The 17,344-nt window shown below is 42.9% G+C and overlaps 1 protein-coding gene across 1 annotated transcript in view; it reads left to right on the plus strand.

The window, feature by feature from the left end:
- The window catches only part of VWA3B (von Willebrand factor A domain containing 3B), a 201,201-nt gene that overhangs the window by 11,318 nt on the left and 172,539 nt on the right, over positions 1-17,344 (plus strand). Inside the window, exons 5-9 of the mRNA XM_088454098.1 lie at positions 1,864-2,033; positions 7,679-7,782; positions 10,254-10,364; positions 11,976-12,169; positions 16,087-16,241. Coding sequence (XP_088310224.1) covers positions 1,864-2,033; positions 7,679-7,782; positions 10,254-10,364; positions 11,976-12,169; positions 16,087-16,241 — 734 coding nt within the window. The remainder of the gene's footprint in view (positions 1-1,863; positions 2,034-7,678; positions 7,783-10,253; positions 10,365-11,975; positions 12,170-16,086; positions 16,242-17,344) is intronic.

Below are 17,344 nucleotides of genomic sequence, written 5' to 3' on the forward strand. Positions count from 1 at the left end.
TTCAGATTTTGGCCTCTATTCACCACCACAATGGTTTTGAAATGAAACAAACAAGATGTACTTTAACTGCAGACTTTCAGATTTAATTTGAGGGTAATTACATCCAAATCGGGTGAATTGTGTAGGAATTACAACAGTTTCAATATGTGCCTCCCACTTTTTAAGGGGCCAAAAGTAATGGGGCTATCAACTCAAAAGCTATGTCAAGGACAGGTGTGGGCTATTCCCTCGTTATTTCATTATCAATTAAGCAGGTAAAAGGTCTGGAGTTGATTCTAGGTGTGACATTTGCATTTGGAATCAGTTGCTGTCAACTCTCAATATGAGATCCAAAGAGCTGTCACTATCAGTGAAGCAAGCCATCATTAGGCTGAAAAATCAAAACAAACCCATCAGAGAGATAGCAAAAACATTAGGTGTGGCCAAATCAACTGATTGGAACATTCTTAAAAAGAAAGAACGCACCGGAGAGCTCAGCAACACCAAAAGACCCGGAAGACCACGGAAAACAACTGTGGTGGATGACAAAAGAATTATTTCCATGGTGAAGAAAAACCCCTTCACAACAGTTGGCCAAATCAAGAACACTCTCCAGGAGGTAGATGTATATGTGTCAAAGTCAACAATCAAGAGAAGACGTCACAAGAGTGAATATAGAGGGTCCACCACAAGATGCAAACCATTGGTGAGCCACAAAAACAGGAAGACCAGATTAGAGTTTGCCAAACAACATCTAAAAAAGCCATTACAGTTCTGGAAAAACATCCTATTGACAGATGAGACAAAGATAAACTTGTACCAGAGTGATGGGAAGAGAAGAGAGGGAAAGGAACTGCTCATGATCCAAAACATACCACCTCATCAGTGAAGCATGGCGTGGGCATGTATGGCTGCCAATGGAACTGGTTCCCTTGTATTTATTGATGATGTGACTGCTGACAAAAGTAGCAGAATGAATTCTGAAGTGTTTCGGGCAATATTATATGCTCATATTCAGTCAAATGCTTCAGAACTCATTGGACAGCGCTTCACAGTGCAGATGGACAATGACCCGAAGCATACTGCAAAAGGAATCAAAGAGTTTTTTAAGGCTAAAAAGTGGAATGTTATGCAATGGCCAAGTCAATCCCCTGACCTGAATCCGATTGAGCATGCATTTCACTTGATGAAGACAAAACTGAAGGGAAATTGCCCCAAGAACAAGCAGGAACTGAAGACATTTGCAGTAGAGGCCTGGCAGAGCATCACCAGGGATGAAACCCAGCGTCTGGTGTTGTCTATGCGTTCCAGACTTCAAGCTGTAATTGCCTGCAAAGGATTTGCAACAAAGTATTAAAAAGTGAAAGTTAGATTTAGGATTGTTTAGTTTGTCCCATTACTTTTGGCCCCTTAAAAAGTGGGAGGCACATATAGAAACCGTTGTAATTCCTACACCGTTGATTTGGATGTCATTACCCTCAAATTAAATCTGAAAGTCTGCAATTAAAGCACATCTTGTTTGTTTCATTTCAAAGCCATTGTGGTGGTGAATAGAGGACAAAATATGAAAATTCTGTCAATGTCCCAATATTTATGGACCTGACTGTATATATATTTCTGCATTTTAAAATATGTTGTAATTCAAGAGTTGTCTAAAATGAGTACATAGCAATATACTAAATAGCCTTGGTTTTAAATTCAAAATACGGTATAATCATAACAATGTTTTGTCTCTTGAAATAAGCTGCAGAGTTAAATTATAAAATGGTAAATAAATGTTAAAAATCTGTACAACACATATGACTTGTAATAGTTCTAAAATAAACTGTTTTACTGCTGCAAAGTGAAAGGGAAAATTCTAATGCCATTATTTTCCCATTGCAGGTTGAAGCTATTTACTACTTTTCTGTGGGAGATGTTCCTGTGGAGAAGATACAGAAAGTAATGCAGCGCATAGAAAACAGTCCACGTCCGCTTCATGTTGTGTGCTATAATACCCTTCAAGTGGAAACTGTGAAACTGCTGAGAGATTTAAGTCATCAAACATCAGCAAGGTATATATCTCCATGCCATAACCTTACATTTATAGTTCAATGTTAGTGGAGTGGTCATCACGCCCCAAGATGGCACAACTACACCCCTCTTCTGCACAATGCATTCACACCGCCCACACTTTGCCAGGCCCGCTAGTATTTGAGCCCAGCCAATCTCTTGTTATTAAAGTAAGAATATAAAAGTCAAATATGAATGTGCTTTTGAAGTTAACTAATACTGTATAAAATATTGCATGTTAATAAGTATAAGTGCACTCATATATATGCTACCTTTATATAAATGCACTCATATATATGCTACCTTTATATAAATGCACTCATATATATGCTACCTTTATATAAATGCACTCATATATATGCTACCTTTATATAAATGCACTCATATATATGCTACCTTTATATAAGTGCACTCATATATATGCTACCTTTATATAAATGCACTCATATATATGCTACCTTTATATAAATGCACTCATATATATGCTACCTTTATATAAATGCACTCATATATATGCTACCTTTATATAAATGCACTCATATATATGCTACCTTTATATAAATGCACTCATATATATGCTACCTTTATATAAATGCACTCATATATATGCTACCTTTATATAAATGCACTCATATATATGCTACCTTTTTGGCAGGTAAGATCTTCGTACATTTTCAGTAACAGGGCTCGACAGACCTAGGGACCTGGTAGCCCCAGAGAATATGACTTTAATGGTAGTAAGTCGTAATTTCTGTAGATATCTGTGTCTGTGGGCTCTATTTATCAACATTATTTTTACTAAAATAATGTGAAAAAGGCTGTTTTCACACCCTTTTCACATTATTTTAGTATCACCTATAGTTATTACAAGGCAATTGGAGTAGAATTCGTAAAATTCTACTCCAAGCCCTAAGTATCACTTATTTTTAGTAAAGCAGATCGCATTTCCCATAACTGTAATGGGAAATGTGATCTGACCATAGTTACTAAAAATAAATGTGAAAAAAATATCGGGGAAAGCCCAGTCATAATAACGCCACCTGGAGGTGGCGTTATCCAGGGTCTTCCCCGGTTACCGGCCTCCTGCCCTGCTCTAACGGGGAGAGCAGAGCCAGGAGTCGGTCCCTGTAATCAGCTGTGTGGTCTAAACAGATCGCAAGCTGATTACTGTAAAAAAAAAAGAAAAAAAAATAGTAAAAAAAAAAAATTACTTACCTGACTTCAGGGACCGGTGATCGGGCCTCCGGTGATGTCTCCCCTCCGGTCAGCTGGTCTCCCACAGTGCACTGCTGCCTGGTCATCAGGTGATCGGGCCCCAGTGCAGTATGGGAGATCACCTGATCGGAGGAATGGAGAACATCACCGGAGGCCCAGAGCATGCAGGTCATAAGTAAGGGAGAGGGGGGTCGCGGGGGGGAGGGGGGTCCGCGATCGCGGGGGTGGGGCTTAGCACCGGGGGCGGGGCTTAGTGCCCGGGGGGTAGCAGCAGTGACCGGTCGGCGCATGCGCGGGCACTTAATCACGGTATTTTTTGCGAAAATACCGTGATAAGGCTCCGTAGGGGATTAGCAGGGACAGAACTTTATCGCAAGCTCCGTCCCTGCAAGGGATTTGTAGTAAATCCCTGCGATATTGCCTGAATCACTCGGTAATATCACACTACAATCTGCATTACCAATGCGGATTGTAGTAAATAGAGCCCTGTGTGTTCTTCTCATTGCCTTTGGATTTAGTTGACCGGCTCCTTGATCCTAAATTATTTTGTTTAATCTGCAGTAGCAGAATTTGGATATTTTTATAAAATGAATGCCTATAGACCCTTGGAATTCCTGGCTTTAAACTTTGCCCAATCTACTAATTGCTCCTCTTTCAAACACTGTATTGCCTTGCCTCCTGTCACAGAGTGTAATATTGTGGCACTACCAGGGCTGTTCCTAAAGGGGCACAGGGCCTGGAGCAAACTAATCTGAGTGGGGTTCTTAATAAATAAATAAATAAACAAATAAAAGTCAGGTTAGATCATTTTGGTTAAAGCAAACTTCAAAGGCAGCTCCTGCAAGTAATACATTGATTGTGTTTATCAGTGTAATTATAGTGTAGTTATAATACAAATTTGATACATAATTATAATGAAGAGAATTAACACTCATTATCAGTTTAGCACCATCTATATTCGGAGCAAAGAGGAAATGTAAGTACAATCACAAACATTTTAGGTGCAAAAACAAGCTTTTCCTGTATGATTTTCAAAATGTTCACATAACATTTTGAATACTTGCAAGCAAACATCCTTTAGACAAAATATAATAAATAGATACCGTGGAAATCGTTTGCAAACTGTTTAGAATTGTCCTGTAATCTGAATAATTTTGTCATTGAAAAATAACTCGCAGAATAATTTTAGCTAGTTCAAGTTTTGTCTGCCCCAGAAGGCCAGCTACTTCCACAAGTATAGTGGACATGATTGGCTTGGGAAGTCTGGAATGGGACAGAAGGAATGTATGGTCCTCATCTATGGTGGGTCCTGGCTTGGCATGAAAATGTGTCATCCACCACCCTTACCAGTCCATCCTGAGACAGTACATGTGGTAGAGATCCTGGTGTGATAACCAGCGTTACATGAATAGACAGCAGTGGTCTAAAGGAGCCTGTGGTGATTGCCTTATTCACCTTATTAAAGGGATGGCTCTGCAAATTTCAAATCCCTCTCAGATAAGCCTTATACATTATAGCCCTCATTCAGAGTTCCGAATGAGGGCGGCCGCTTGTTTTTTTAGTGCGGCCTCCTGGTCGCTAGCTAAGCTGTGGGTTACCACCCACAGCTTCAGCGACCGACCAGGGTGAAAGTCGTGATGGTCAAGACCATCGCGACCATCGGGGCTTGCGACGAGACCCTAGGGTTGAGTCTCGGCAACCGCAAGCCCCAGGGAGCTTCCTGCTCTGATCGAGCAGGAAGCTCCCCACTGACATCACTGCTGATGTCAGTGCGGCCACCCACAAAACGGCAGGCGTTCCGTGAGGAACGCCTTAGTTTGTGTAGCCACCCCCCCGCCCCGCCTACAAAACGGGGCGAGCTGTCGATCAACATCGACAGCCGCCCCTTTTGCAGTGAGCTCCGGAGCGAGAGAAATTCTCTCTCGCTCCGGGGCTTGCGCACGCGCAGTGCGGCCGCTGCGCGTGCGCTGGGCCTTAACATCGACCTGGTTGCGAGCGCTCAGCACTTGCGACCGGGTCTGAATGAGACCCTATGTCCTCTCCTCTGATACTAATAATAAAACAGAAAGATAATGTGCGCAATAAAACCAGCAGTGCAGCTATAAAGGGTGAAAAATAGAGTAGTGCATCCAATACTCAAAAAGATCATGCAATGGGATAGAAATGAACACCACCTAACAGCGCTCTACCAGTAAACACAATGCAAACATATAGTCACCATAAATAAAGTTCAATCAAAGTCCGTTTGGCAAGGAGTTTTCCTCAGTATTCTGTAATGGGGGATGATTCCTTTCTGAATCCTGTTATATGTCCTTCCCAACTCATGTATCACAACCACATAGGTATGGGGGGACACAGAAAAGGAGTACAATAGTGTAGATCAATTTTATATGATACTCTTTAATGAAATATTACACTTACAATCAGTAGCAGAAAGTCAAGCAAATAACATCCACAGTGGCATCACAGCAAAGCATCAGTGGTATTCCTATATGTCCTTTGGATGGTTCAATAAGGATAGGTGACAGCCAGGCTCCGGATGCCCCGATACACCATTAGAAGTTACCACTGAAGAACAGAGTGCCCGCACACTTGGAATCTTGATACCACTGTGGATGTTATTTGCTTGACTTTCTGCTACTGATTGTAAGTGTAATATTTCATTAAAGAGTATCATATAAAATTGATCTACACTATTGTACTCCTTTTCTGTGTCCCCCATACCTATGTGGTTGTGATACATGAGTTGGGAAGGACATCTGTTTCACATAACTAACAGGATTCAGAAAGGAATCATCCCCCATTACAGAATACTGAGGAAAACTCCTTGCCAAACAGACTTTGATTGAACTTTATTTATGATGACTGTATGTTTACTCTCCTCTGATACTGTCATGCTATTTCATTCATTCCCTTAGCCAAGGAGTAGTATCAAACAGAAGCCTGTCATACATGCTGTACAAGGAAAGAGTTACCTCTCTGCCACTCCTGTTCCTAGGCACTAACATATAAACAATATTGATATATAGAAAATGACTTCTGACTAAGGGCCTGATTCAGTTACATGCTGCTGCGACAGCTTTAACATTTAACATTGTTTTTGCTGTAGCCGCGCCAGTGACTTTATGTTCATGCTAGTAACAGTCTTCCCCTGGTGTACAAGTGTGTGTCTGAGTGTGTAAGGACTGAGACACCCACTTTATGCATCTTTGGAAGCATCAATCCTGCTTGGTGCGTCTCTAGACGAAGCCATTGGTTGCAGCATCGAAAATTGCACCAGTCCCAGGCTAGATGCAGATTTTCCATCAGAGTATGGTCTCCACTTCAAGCGATTAAGTGTTTGCGTTCACAACCAGTTATGTGACACGGCCGCCACACTCACATAAGACGGTGCATCTCAGTGCGCCTGAATAGCCCTTGAAGTCACTGCCTTGGAACGCCCAATACATTTCCAGTACATATCACACACTGTGCATCTCAATCGCTACTGTGACTCTGGGACTGATTCAGAGTTCTATGCAATTCCGATGTTTTTGCAAATGGAGCGATTTTTTGCTGCTGCGCATGGGGCTGAGTCGCAGTGCGCATGTGTTGTGGTACTTTACCTTAGTTGCACACTGCAAGTCTTTATTTGCAGTGTGATTGACAGGCTGGGAGCATTTGTGGGAGGCAACAGAGAGTGTCTTGACCGTTTTGGGGGCGTCACATCCTGCAGCTGTAATCCCGTATTCAGGAAACTTGGCTCTGGTGTCTCAGTTCTGGCGGCCATTCTTAGTGACCATAGACTCACTCACTATGTGTGTACAGGTGTGGGCAGCTGCAATGGCTGTAACGATTCACTAAAATATGTGAAAAAAAAAAAAATGCTTAAATTGCTTTGAAGGGTACATTCTCTCATCTCCAATTGTGATTATGGCTGAACATCTGCACATATTTTGAAGTGATTCATTTATTAATGTGCTTTACTGGAATAGTATATTTTGAGTGCATTTACATTTATACCTGATAATGATCCTATTGATCTCAGTGTGACCATTGTCAGACATTGGGCCACACACACAGCAATATCCGTGCAATCAAAAGCTAGGGGTAAATTTACTAAAGTGAGAGTTTTTAGAATGGAGATGTTGCCCAAAGAAAAATCAGATTCTACTTAACATTTAAGTAGCACTGTCTAGAAGATAATAGCTAGAATCTGATCGGTTGCTATGTGCAACATCTCCATTTCTAAAAACCCGCACTTTAGTAAATATACCCCTTATTCTGTTCTATTACAGTGTGTGGCCAGCAGATTACATGCTCTGACTGCATTGTATCAGATTACATTTCATTAGCCCAAGGCAACCAAGTATTTGAACTCTGTCTCTGATAATCATAGGGCATAATGTATATACAGAGTATACCATTTCAATATACATCATTGTTTGAATAGGTTCCATATGTACTCAGAGAAAAACAAACAGAAGGGCGCTGTGACAACACAAGGCAATGAATATCCAGATATGCCAAAAGCTACAATAGAGGAGCATCTTTCAGGTAGAGTGTGTAACTGGTGTGATTATGTGCATGCAAGGAGGAATATGAAAGTGTAGATGGTAAATGAAAAGGAAATACTTTGTCATATCTTCAGGATTTTCACAAGTTCCTTTGGTTTAAGGCACACTCTAGTATGTGAAATATCTGTTACGTGCCCCATATCCCTATTTCGTAGGGATTGCTAGTTTTGGATGCTGAAACTGTTGGTGCCGTGTCTCACAATATATTATAAATAATCAGATTTCAGCAGAAAATTTCTTGGGAAAATGCCTTTTTAAATGTTTTTGGTGTGGTTGAGTTAGCTGACATAAACCCAGCATCCGCCGGAATATACCATCCAGCAAATGACTACAAATACTAGCATATTATTTCTTTAACAATTTCTGGCATATCATATCTAACAGTGATTAATCTATATTTGTAATTGGGCTATTGTAATGAAATTATCACCAAATGTCAGCAACAATCCATGCGATCCACATATGCAAAGAAATCAAACCATAGAGGTCCATAAATTAAGTTATGTGTAATAATGTGAAATGACACAGGGAAAAAGTATTGAACACATGAAGAAAGGGAGGTGTAAAAAGGCATGGAAAGCCAAGACACCAGCTGAAATCTATCAGTAATTAGAAAGCTATCCTGCCCTTTGTCAGTACAAATTAATATAAGCGCTAGTTCATTCCTACCTGATGGCCTATAAAAAGGTGTCTCATTACCAAGGTGTCACAAAAGAAACATCTCATGATGGGTAAAAGCAAAGAGCTCTCTCAAGACCTTTGCAACCTTATTGTATCAAAACATACTGATGGCATTGGTTACAGAAGGATTTCTAAACTTCTGAATGTTCCAGTGAGCACTGTTGGGGTTATAATCCGGAAGTGGAAAGAACATCATTTCACCATAAACCGGCCACGACCAGGTGCTCCTCGCAAGATTTCTGACAAAGGAGTGAAAAGAATTATCAGAAGAGTTGTCCAAGAGCCAAGGACCACTTGTGGAGAGCTTCAGAAAGATCTGGAATTATCAGGTACAATTGTTTCAAAGAAAACAATGCGTAATGCACTCAGCTGCCATGGCCTGTATGCACGCTCATCATGCAAGACTTCATTGCTGAAGAAAAAGCATGTTGAAGTTTGTTTAAAGTTTGCTGCACAACATTTGAACAAGCCTGTGAAATACTGGGAGAATATAGTCTGGTCAGATGAGACCAAAATTTAACTCTTTGGATGCCATAATACACACCATGTTTGAAGGAGAAATGGCGCTGCACATCACCCCAAAAACACCATACCAATTGTGAAGTTTGGCAGTGGGAACATCATGGCGTGGGGCTGTTTTTCAGCATACGGTACTGACATACTTCATATTGTTGAAGGAAGGATGAATGGAAAAACGTACCGAGGCATTCTTGATAAAAATCTGCTGCCATCTACCAGGATGCTGAAGATGAAACGAGGGTGAACATTTCAGCAAGACAATGACCTCAAACACACAGCCAAGGAAACCCTCGATTGGTTTCAGAGAAAGAAAACAAAGATGCTAGAATGGCCCAGCCAATCACCTGACTTGAATCCAATTGAAAATTTATGGAAAAAACTAAGGCTCGATCCAATTAGGTACGCGTGTGCGAGTCATCACGACAGTGGCCGTGCTTGATGGCCGCCCGGATTCGCCTGAAAGTGCTGGGGCTGCGAGCAAATTCAGGCGAATTCAGTGGTGAGTCGGGCTGCGAAGGGTGCGACATGCAGGGCCGTTGACGGCATATTAACGCCGTTGCCAAGGCACATCGCACCCATCGCACCTAATTGAATCGAGCCCTAAAGATCAGAGTTCATTGAAGAGGCCCACGGAACCTTCAAGATTTGAAGACTGTTTGTATGGAAGAATGGGTGAAAATCACACCTGAGCAATGCATGCGACTAGTTTCTCCATACAGGAGGCGTCTTGAAGCTGTCATTACCAACAAAGGCTTTTGTACGAAGTATTACATAAATATCAGTAAGCGTGTTCAATACTTTTTCCCTGTGTCATGTCACATTATTACACACAACTTAATTTATGGACATCTATGGTTTTGTTTCTTTGCATGTGTGGATTGCATGGGTTATTGCTGACAATTGGTGAAAATTTCATTACAATTGCCCCATTACAAATATATTTACTGAGATAAATGTTGATGTGTTCAATACTTATTTTACCCGCTGTATTTATATATAAAATATATAATATATATCTTGTATAGTACATAATGCTCTAATATTACCCATCTCTTATTCCTTAATTTCTTACTGCCCTCACTCTGTCGCCAGCCCCTTCCCATTCTTTATATTTGAGTCCAAAAAGATGACCTATTGTGAACCCTTTGGGTACACTTTAGATTATAGACCCTTATATTCAGGGAAATGTGTTTTAGCTCTTTTTAATGTAATTTGTTATAATTATAAAATAGATATTTCCTTTTGTTTAAGAATGTGACCTGAGGAAAGATGAACTTATGATTATAAAGGAGATGAATGAAGCACAGGAGACTCTGCGGCACCTGCAGCATATTTTGCAGACATTATATCAGTCAGACGATGGTAAATAGTATTTACACATTTATTAGTACACAATCTTTATTCCAGTTAACATGTAGTTTTTTATCTTTGCAATGTAAATCATTTTCATGGTTTTTTTTTTGTTAAGAATAATTTTTGTTGGAAATTGGATACAGTGATATAGCAAAAGATACATATTCAAATACAATAGACATAAGGACTCATGTCCCAAATGCTATAATACAGCAAAGGAAGCATAGGTACAAGGAGAATTCGATACTACAATTTTATACAGTACATTAACCCAAAAGCTTTGAAAAGAAAGTGGAAAGAGGACTGGAAGGCCAGAGGAGAAAGTAGGAGGGGGGACCACCGTGAATAGCTGGTTTAGCCAGGAGAACATATTAATTGTACAGACAGCAATGAATACTAATAGGTTATTAGGGGATGTAGTTAATAGACCGGCGGACTCAATTTCGCCTGTTTAAATCCCGACACGACCTGCCCGACAAGGGACTTAAGATAGGAGTCAAAATGCCGACACCTATCTAAATCCCGGCGCTGGAAGACCGGCCCCCACCATCCCGATCGTCCTCTAACGGGTAAGTTTAACACTTAGCCCAGGGATGGGGGAGTTAGGTTTAGGGACCCCTGGAGGGGCTTAGGGTTAGGCACCCCCCCCCTGGGGAAAGGTTAGGGTTAGGCTAGGGGAAGGGGGGGTTAGGCACTAGGGGGGCACCTCTGGCAGCATGTAGAACACCCCTGGCAGCATGAAGAACATTGGATGAGGCACTAAATCTGGAGACTGGTAGCCCTAACAAGGCAGTCCAAGGTCTCGGAGGAACCTGAGTTTGAAAAATTGCCCTCAGAAAGGACTTAGTTTCAACCAGTATAGGCGAATCTTTGGGCACTTCCACCAAATGTGGATAAAGTCTCCCTCCTGGTCACAACCTCGCCAACATAAAGGAGATGATGAAGATCCGTCATGCATCCTGTCCCGGGGAGGAAGTTATTAGTTATTAGTTTTTTCATGGTACTTCCTATTAAGCTACTGCATGCTATCTGTATTTTATTTACACATAACTGAATTTCAATAAGCCCTGACCTAGAGTTATTCCATGAGGAGTTGAGACCGGAGTGACGTCTTGATGACTTCTACAACATACATTTGCGCTAACAGCTTTATAATTCTTCGATTTCACAAAGACATATTACGTTTAAGGTTACTTGTTAGTGTTGCTTGTAAGCGTGTGCTGGAAGGGAGCGACCACAAATGTAAGTAAGTTCGGTTGCGGCGCTGTCTACTGACCATCGGCATCTCGTCCGCTGGTATATCATACCGATTCCCTTTCAGTACCTGGTATCTCCCTAGGCTGCCATACATTGGGCTCTGGGGCAAATTTTGTAGAATGAAAAGTAAGGGTAAAATTCCAAGGGATAGTGATGGGACCCCAGGGGTAAAGCTTCCTAGTGTAGAAGTCCTTTAAGTACAATTGTAAATCTCTTTCTATAGGATAGATCTGAACCTTGGCAAAATCCACTTATTTCATCTTTTATGCAATACCTTTATTAAAATTGTGGCGGTCTGTTATTCATTCTGATAGTATGTGTTTTATTGACTTCATTTAATTCACTTTATCCGTGTGTATGTAGAAAACGACAACCTTACTCTGTTAGAAGAGACTAATGAGGATTGTATTAACTCGAAGGAATGGCTAAAGAAGTTTGGCTTGAAAGCACAGAAGCTGTTATTTTATGATGCGCTTGCAGACTGTGCCTTTCGCCATAGTGATGGAGTAGTGGATATAAAGACCAAACCAGAAGATGAGTCCGTGCAGACTGATGCAGTAAGTATAGCAGGCACAGCTACTCCATGCTTTCTTCTACCCTGTAAACAAATATGATTTTAAGGCCTATGTGTATACAAGCTCTGACAAGACACAATGTACATGGAAACACAGGGCCTGATTCAGACCCGCTCGCGAACGCTATGCGCTCGCAAGAGGGTCGATGGTGGCCCAGTGCGCATGCGCACGACAGAGCCGGGTCCGTCGTGCGCATGCGCGAGACCCGGATAGCGACGGGCAATCCGTCGCTCCGGGTCTCGTACCAAAGGGGGCGCGCTGTCGATGTTGAGTGACAGCACGCCCCCTTTGGTGGGCGGGCCAGGGGCGTGGCTGCCCAGACGGAGGCGTTCCCATGGGAACGCCTACCGTCTGGGGCCGGCTCCACTGACATCACAAGTGATGTCAGTGGGAGAGCTTTCGGCTCTGTTTGAGCCAAAAGCTCTCTTGGGCTTGCGGCAATGAGACCCTACCACAAGGGTCTCGTCGCAAGCCCGATGGTCGCGATGGTCTTGACCATCGCGACCATCTTCCTGGCCGCTCGCTATAGCTGTGGGTGGTCACCCACAGCTATGCAAGCGGCCAGGAGGCTGCTCTAAAAAAACAGAAGGCCGCCCCTGATTCAGAGCGAGCGCTCTGTGAAAGCGTCCAGCTCTGAATCAGGCCCACACATCACTACTTTTTAGATACATCTTTACCTAGCCCCTTTCACTTCAAATTTGTCTAGACATGGATATTCAGGAGTTGGTTAAGTTGATCTACCCTGTGCCACTGTTATTATTTTTTTTTCTTATTGGCTACAGGCTGTTCTAGTCCACTGACAAATGCAAAATTTCAAGGGGTATATTCACTAAAGTGCAGGTTTTTAGAAGTGGAGATGTTGCCCATAGCAAAATCTAAAAACCCACACCTTAGTAAAGGATATTGCTATCATTTAACCACTTGAAAACAGGAGAGTATGTCGGTGCTGAGAAGGGTACTTTATAGATCAAAACTTCATGGTGACAGTTCCACTATGCAAAACTAGTCCCTAGTAATATAGGCTCTCCGAGCACAAGGAGATGGAATTGTTAGATCTTCATACATACGTAGGCAAACAGGCATGTGCCCAACACAGCATGAGCCTCTGCTTGTCTTTGCCGTTACCCATAAATCCCAACTGTTCCTATTTAGTTGGGGCAGTTCTGATTTTAGTGTACCTAGAGCCTGATTTAGCTTTGGGAATAGAGTAAGATATAGCAAGTCACTGTGCATCTTGGTAAAACCATGCTGCACTGCAGGTGGGGCAGATCAGTGGAGTAACTATAAATTTTGCTCCCCCATGCCAAAAAAGTTTCAGGCACCCCCCCCCCCCACCCAAAGATCAAACACACCCAAAGACTATGTTTAAGGTGTGTGGTTACATGATACAGCAACGTGCCTTACACATTATGACACACTAAGTAATGCCACTTATAACACAGTGTGCCACACCGGAATGCCCCTTACAACACATTATGCCACACCGGAGTGCCCCTTACAACACATTATGCCACACAGCAATGCCCCTTACACATCCCACACAATAATGCCCCTAATCACATAATGACATACAGTAAAGCGCTTATAACAAATTTATGCCATGCTGTAATGCCCCTATTTCACATTATGCCACACTGTAATGCTACATACAACACATTATGCCAAACAGTAATGCCCCTTACACATTATGCCACACAGTAATGCCCCTAATAGCACATTGTGCACACAGTAATGCCAAATACACATTATGCCAAACAGTAATGTCCATTACATCCCACCCTGACAGATCTACTTCACCAACCCTCCTTTCTGCTCCTGCCAGTCCGTCACCTCAGCTCAAGACAGGTTGCACAGTTTTTATGTCCGTGTAGAACCAGATTATTGGGAACATAGTTTATAACCTGTAAACTGTGTATCAAATTAGTGCCCCTTATACAGTGTCCCCTGTAGTTGTGCCCCAAAATGCAATGCCCCCTATACTAGTGCCCCTTATGCAATGCCCCCTGTAGTAGTGCCCCTTATGCAATGCCCCCTGTAGTAGTGCCCCTTTTGCAATGTCCCCTGTAGTAGTGCCCATTATGCAATGTCCCCTGTAGTAGTGCCCATTTTGCAATGCCCCCTGTAGTAGTGCCCCTTATGCAATGTCCCCTGTAGTAGTGCCCATTATGCAATGTCCCCTGTAGTAGTGCCCATTATGCAATGCCCCCTGTAGTAGTGCCCCTTATGCAATGCCCCCTGTAGTAGTGCCCCTTATGCAATGCCCCCTGTAGTAGTGCCCATTATGCAGGGCCCCCTGTAGTAGTGCCCATTATGCAGGGCCCCCTGTAGTAGTGCCCATTAAAGTAGTGCCCCCTGTAGTAGTGCCCATTATGCAGGGCCCCCTGTAGTGCTCCTTCTAGTAGTTAGCCGCCTGTAGTTAGCCCCCTGTAGTTAGCCCCCTGTAGTTAGCCCCCTGTAGTTAGCCGCCTGTAGTTAGCCGCCTGTAGTTAGCCCCCTGTAGTTAGCCTCCTGTAGTTAGACTCCTGTAGTTAGCCCCCTGTAGTTAGCCTCCTGTAGTTAGCCTCATGTAGTTAGCCCCCTGTAGTTAGCTCCTGTAGTTAGCCCCCTGTAGTTAGCCTCCTGTAGTGCCCCTTCTAGTAGTTAGCCGCCTGTAGTGCCCCTTCTAGTAGTTAGCCGCCTGTAGTTAGCCGCCTGTAGTTAGCTGCCTGTAGTTAGCCGCCTGTAGTTGGCCCCCTGTAGTTAGCTGCCTGTAGTTGGCCCCCTGTAGTTGGCCCCCTGTAGTTAGCCTCCTGCAGTTAGCCCCCTGTAGTTAGCCTCCTGTAGTTAGCCCCCTGTAGTTAGCTCCCTGTAGTGCCCCTTCTAGTAGTTAGCCGCCTGTAGTGCCCCTTCTAGTAGTTATCCCCCTGTAGTTAGCCCCCTGTAGTTAGCCCCCTGTAGTTAGCCCCCTGTAGTTAGCTTCCTGTAGTTAGCCCCCTGTAGTTAGCCCCCTGTAGTTAGCCGCCTGTAGTTGCTCCCCCCCTCCGCGCGCACACAAACAAACACACACACACAAAAGAAAAAAACACAAACACTTACCTTTATCCCCGCTCCAGTGCTGCTGCCGTCCATACCCTGGCGTCCGCTCCTCGGCACTATGGGAGTGACGTCATTACGCCACTCCCATAGTGCTCTGCGGGACCCGGAAGACGGAGCTCACTCCTGAGCTCCGTCCCCGGCGTCCGCTCCTCGGCACTATGGGAGTGACGTCATTACGTCACTCCCATAGTGCCCTGCGGGATCCGGAAGACGGAGGGAGCTCCATCCTCCGGCTGCCGCCGGGGGTTTGAATAGAAGCCGGGCGCCCGCTGGTAACACACTCAGCGGGTGCCCGGCAGATGGAGGGTGCAGGGGGTGCGACTGCACCCCCTGCACCCTCCGTAGTTACTACTACTGCCCCCAAGCTACCCAGCGCCTCCAAGCCACCGCGGGGGCTGCGGGGGCAGTAGTTACGCCACTGGGGCAGATGTAAAATGTGCAGAGAGATTTAGATTTGGGAGGGGGGTGTCCAAACTGACATTTACATTGCAGTGTAAAAATAATGGTGTCCAGCAGTTGTGGCCTACATGCAAAAGCAGCCAGTATTTACCCCACATGCAAATAAAATGTATGTATTTGCACCCCTTGCATTGCAACATGGATTGCCCAGATTCACAGTTACTTGCTATATCTTACTGTATTCCCAACTTTGCATCAGGCCCCTAGTATTATAGAATGAATGTAATGAGTGCTCTGACCTTCTTTAGACCTTTTTATTAGCTTTTTATGTTGAATGTTCTCAATAAATAGGAATGATTTGCAAAATCATGTACAGTAAGACATGCTTCATCATGCTAAACCGTCATATGTATCTGAACCTACAGGAGAACAATTTGAAACTGATCAATGCCAAATACTGTGACCGCTTTGTCCATGTGCTTTGGAAAGATGGCTCCGTAATGCATGTGCATATCAGTAAGGAGAAGTGCCGGTGGTATGAGGAAAGAATGAAGACTACTCTAGACACAGTGGGAAGAAGGTGATATTACATATCTACATCTCTGCAGTTTATTTGTGTTTCATGCGCTCTAGAGATATTAGTACAGGTTATTATTACTACTGAAACCATCTCTAACATGGTCACTTTAGAAAGAGGAGACCAAGGGGGTTATGTAATTGGTGCCGATATTACGGAGCCATCTGTATTTCTGCGAGATTTCGCTGGTTCAGCTTTATAACTTACTGCTTCTTTAAATTTATCCTCAATCGCGCAGATATACAGACAGATTCGTGAAATCGGCACCTATTACATAACCCCATATATTTATATAATATATATATATATATATAATTTCCAAGCAGCCAGCAGCACACACTGTACATCTCACTCAAGCTTTGCCTGGGGTGACAACCCATTGGTACTCTACGAGTACCAACTCCATATCCAAAAGCAGAGTTCACTCACCAGGGCTTCTCTTTATAGTGTAAAAACACCTACTTTATTCGTCACAACATTGGTGCAATAATGAAGAAGGTCAACGTTTCAACCGCAGGAACGCGGTCTTTTTCAAGACACCACCAGTGTCCTGTCCTATTCAGTGGTGGTGTCTTGAAAAAGATTGCATTCCTGCGGTCGAACGTCGACCTTCTTGATTATTGCACCAATGGTGTGACGAATAAAGTAGGTGTTTTTACACTATAAAGAGAAGCCCTGGTGAGTTAACTCTGCTTTTTTGCAACTATTTTGTATATATATATATATATATATATATATATATATATATCAAAAGGTAAGTGAACAAGCTCCTTCTGGTGTAATATTTATTGGAACATTTGACTTTTAAATGTCTTTTAAATTAATGAGTAATCCAATATGCGTACCACAAATTTTGTATAAGCAAGCATGTAATAAGTGTCTTTATGCTTTCCAAGATACACTTCCTTCATTTTTGGACCACCGCCTTCTGGACATGGGTGTCAAGAATTGTATCGCGGAGGAGAGAAAAGAGCACTCTCATAGTGTAATATTAAAGATTTAGGGGCATATGTATCAAAGCTCGATGTGAGATAAAATTGTGAGATATATATCACCAACCAATCAGCTACTTTTTTATATAGTTATATTAATAACTTCTTTATATT

The sequence above is a fragment of the Taudactylus pleione genome, unplaced genomic scaffold (assembly GCF_031769625.1).
Source record: "Taudactylus pleione unplaced genomic scaffold, aTauple2 ptg000609l, whole genome shotgun sequence".
Taxonomy (NCBI): Eukaryota; Metazoa; Chordata; class Amphibia; order Anura; family Myobatrachidae; genus Taudactylus; species Taudactylus pleione.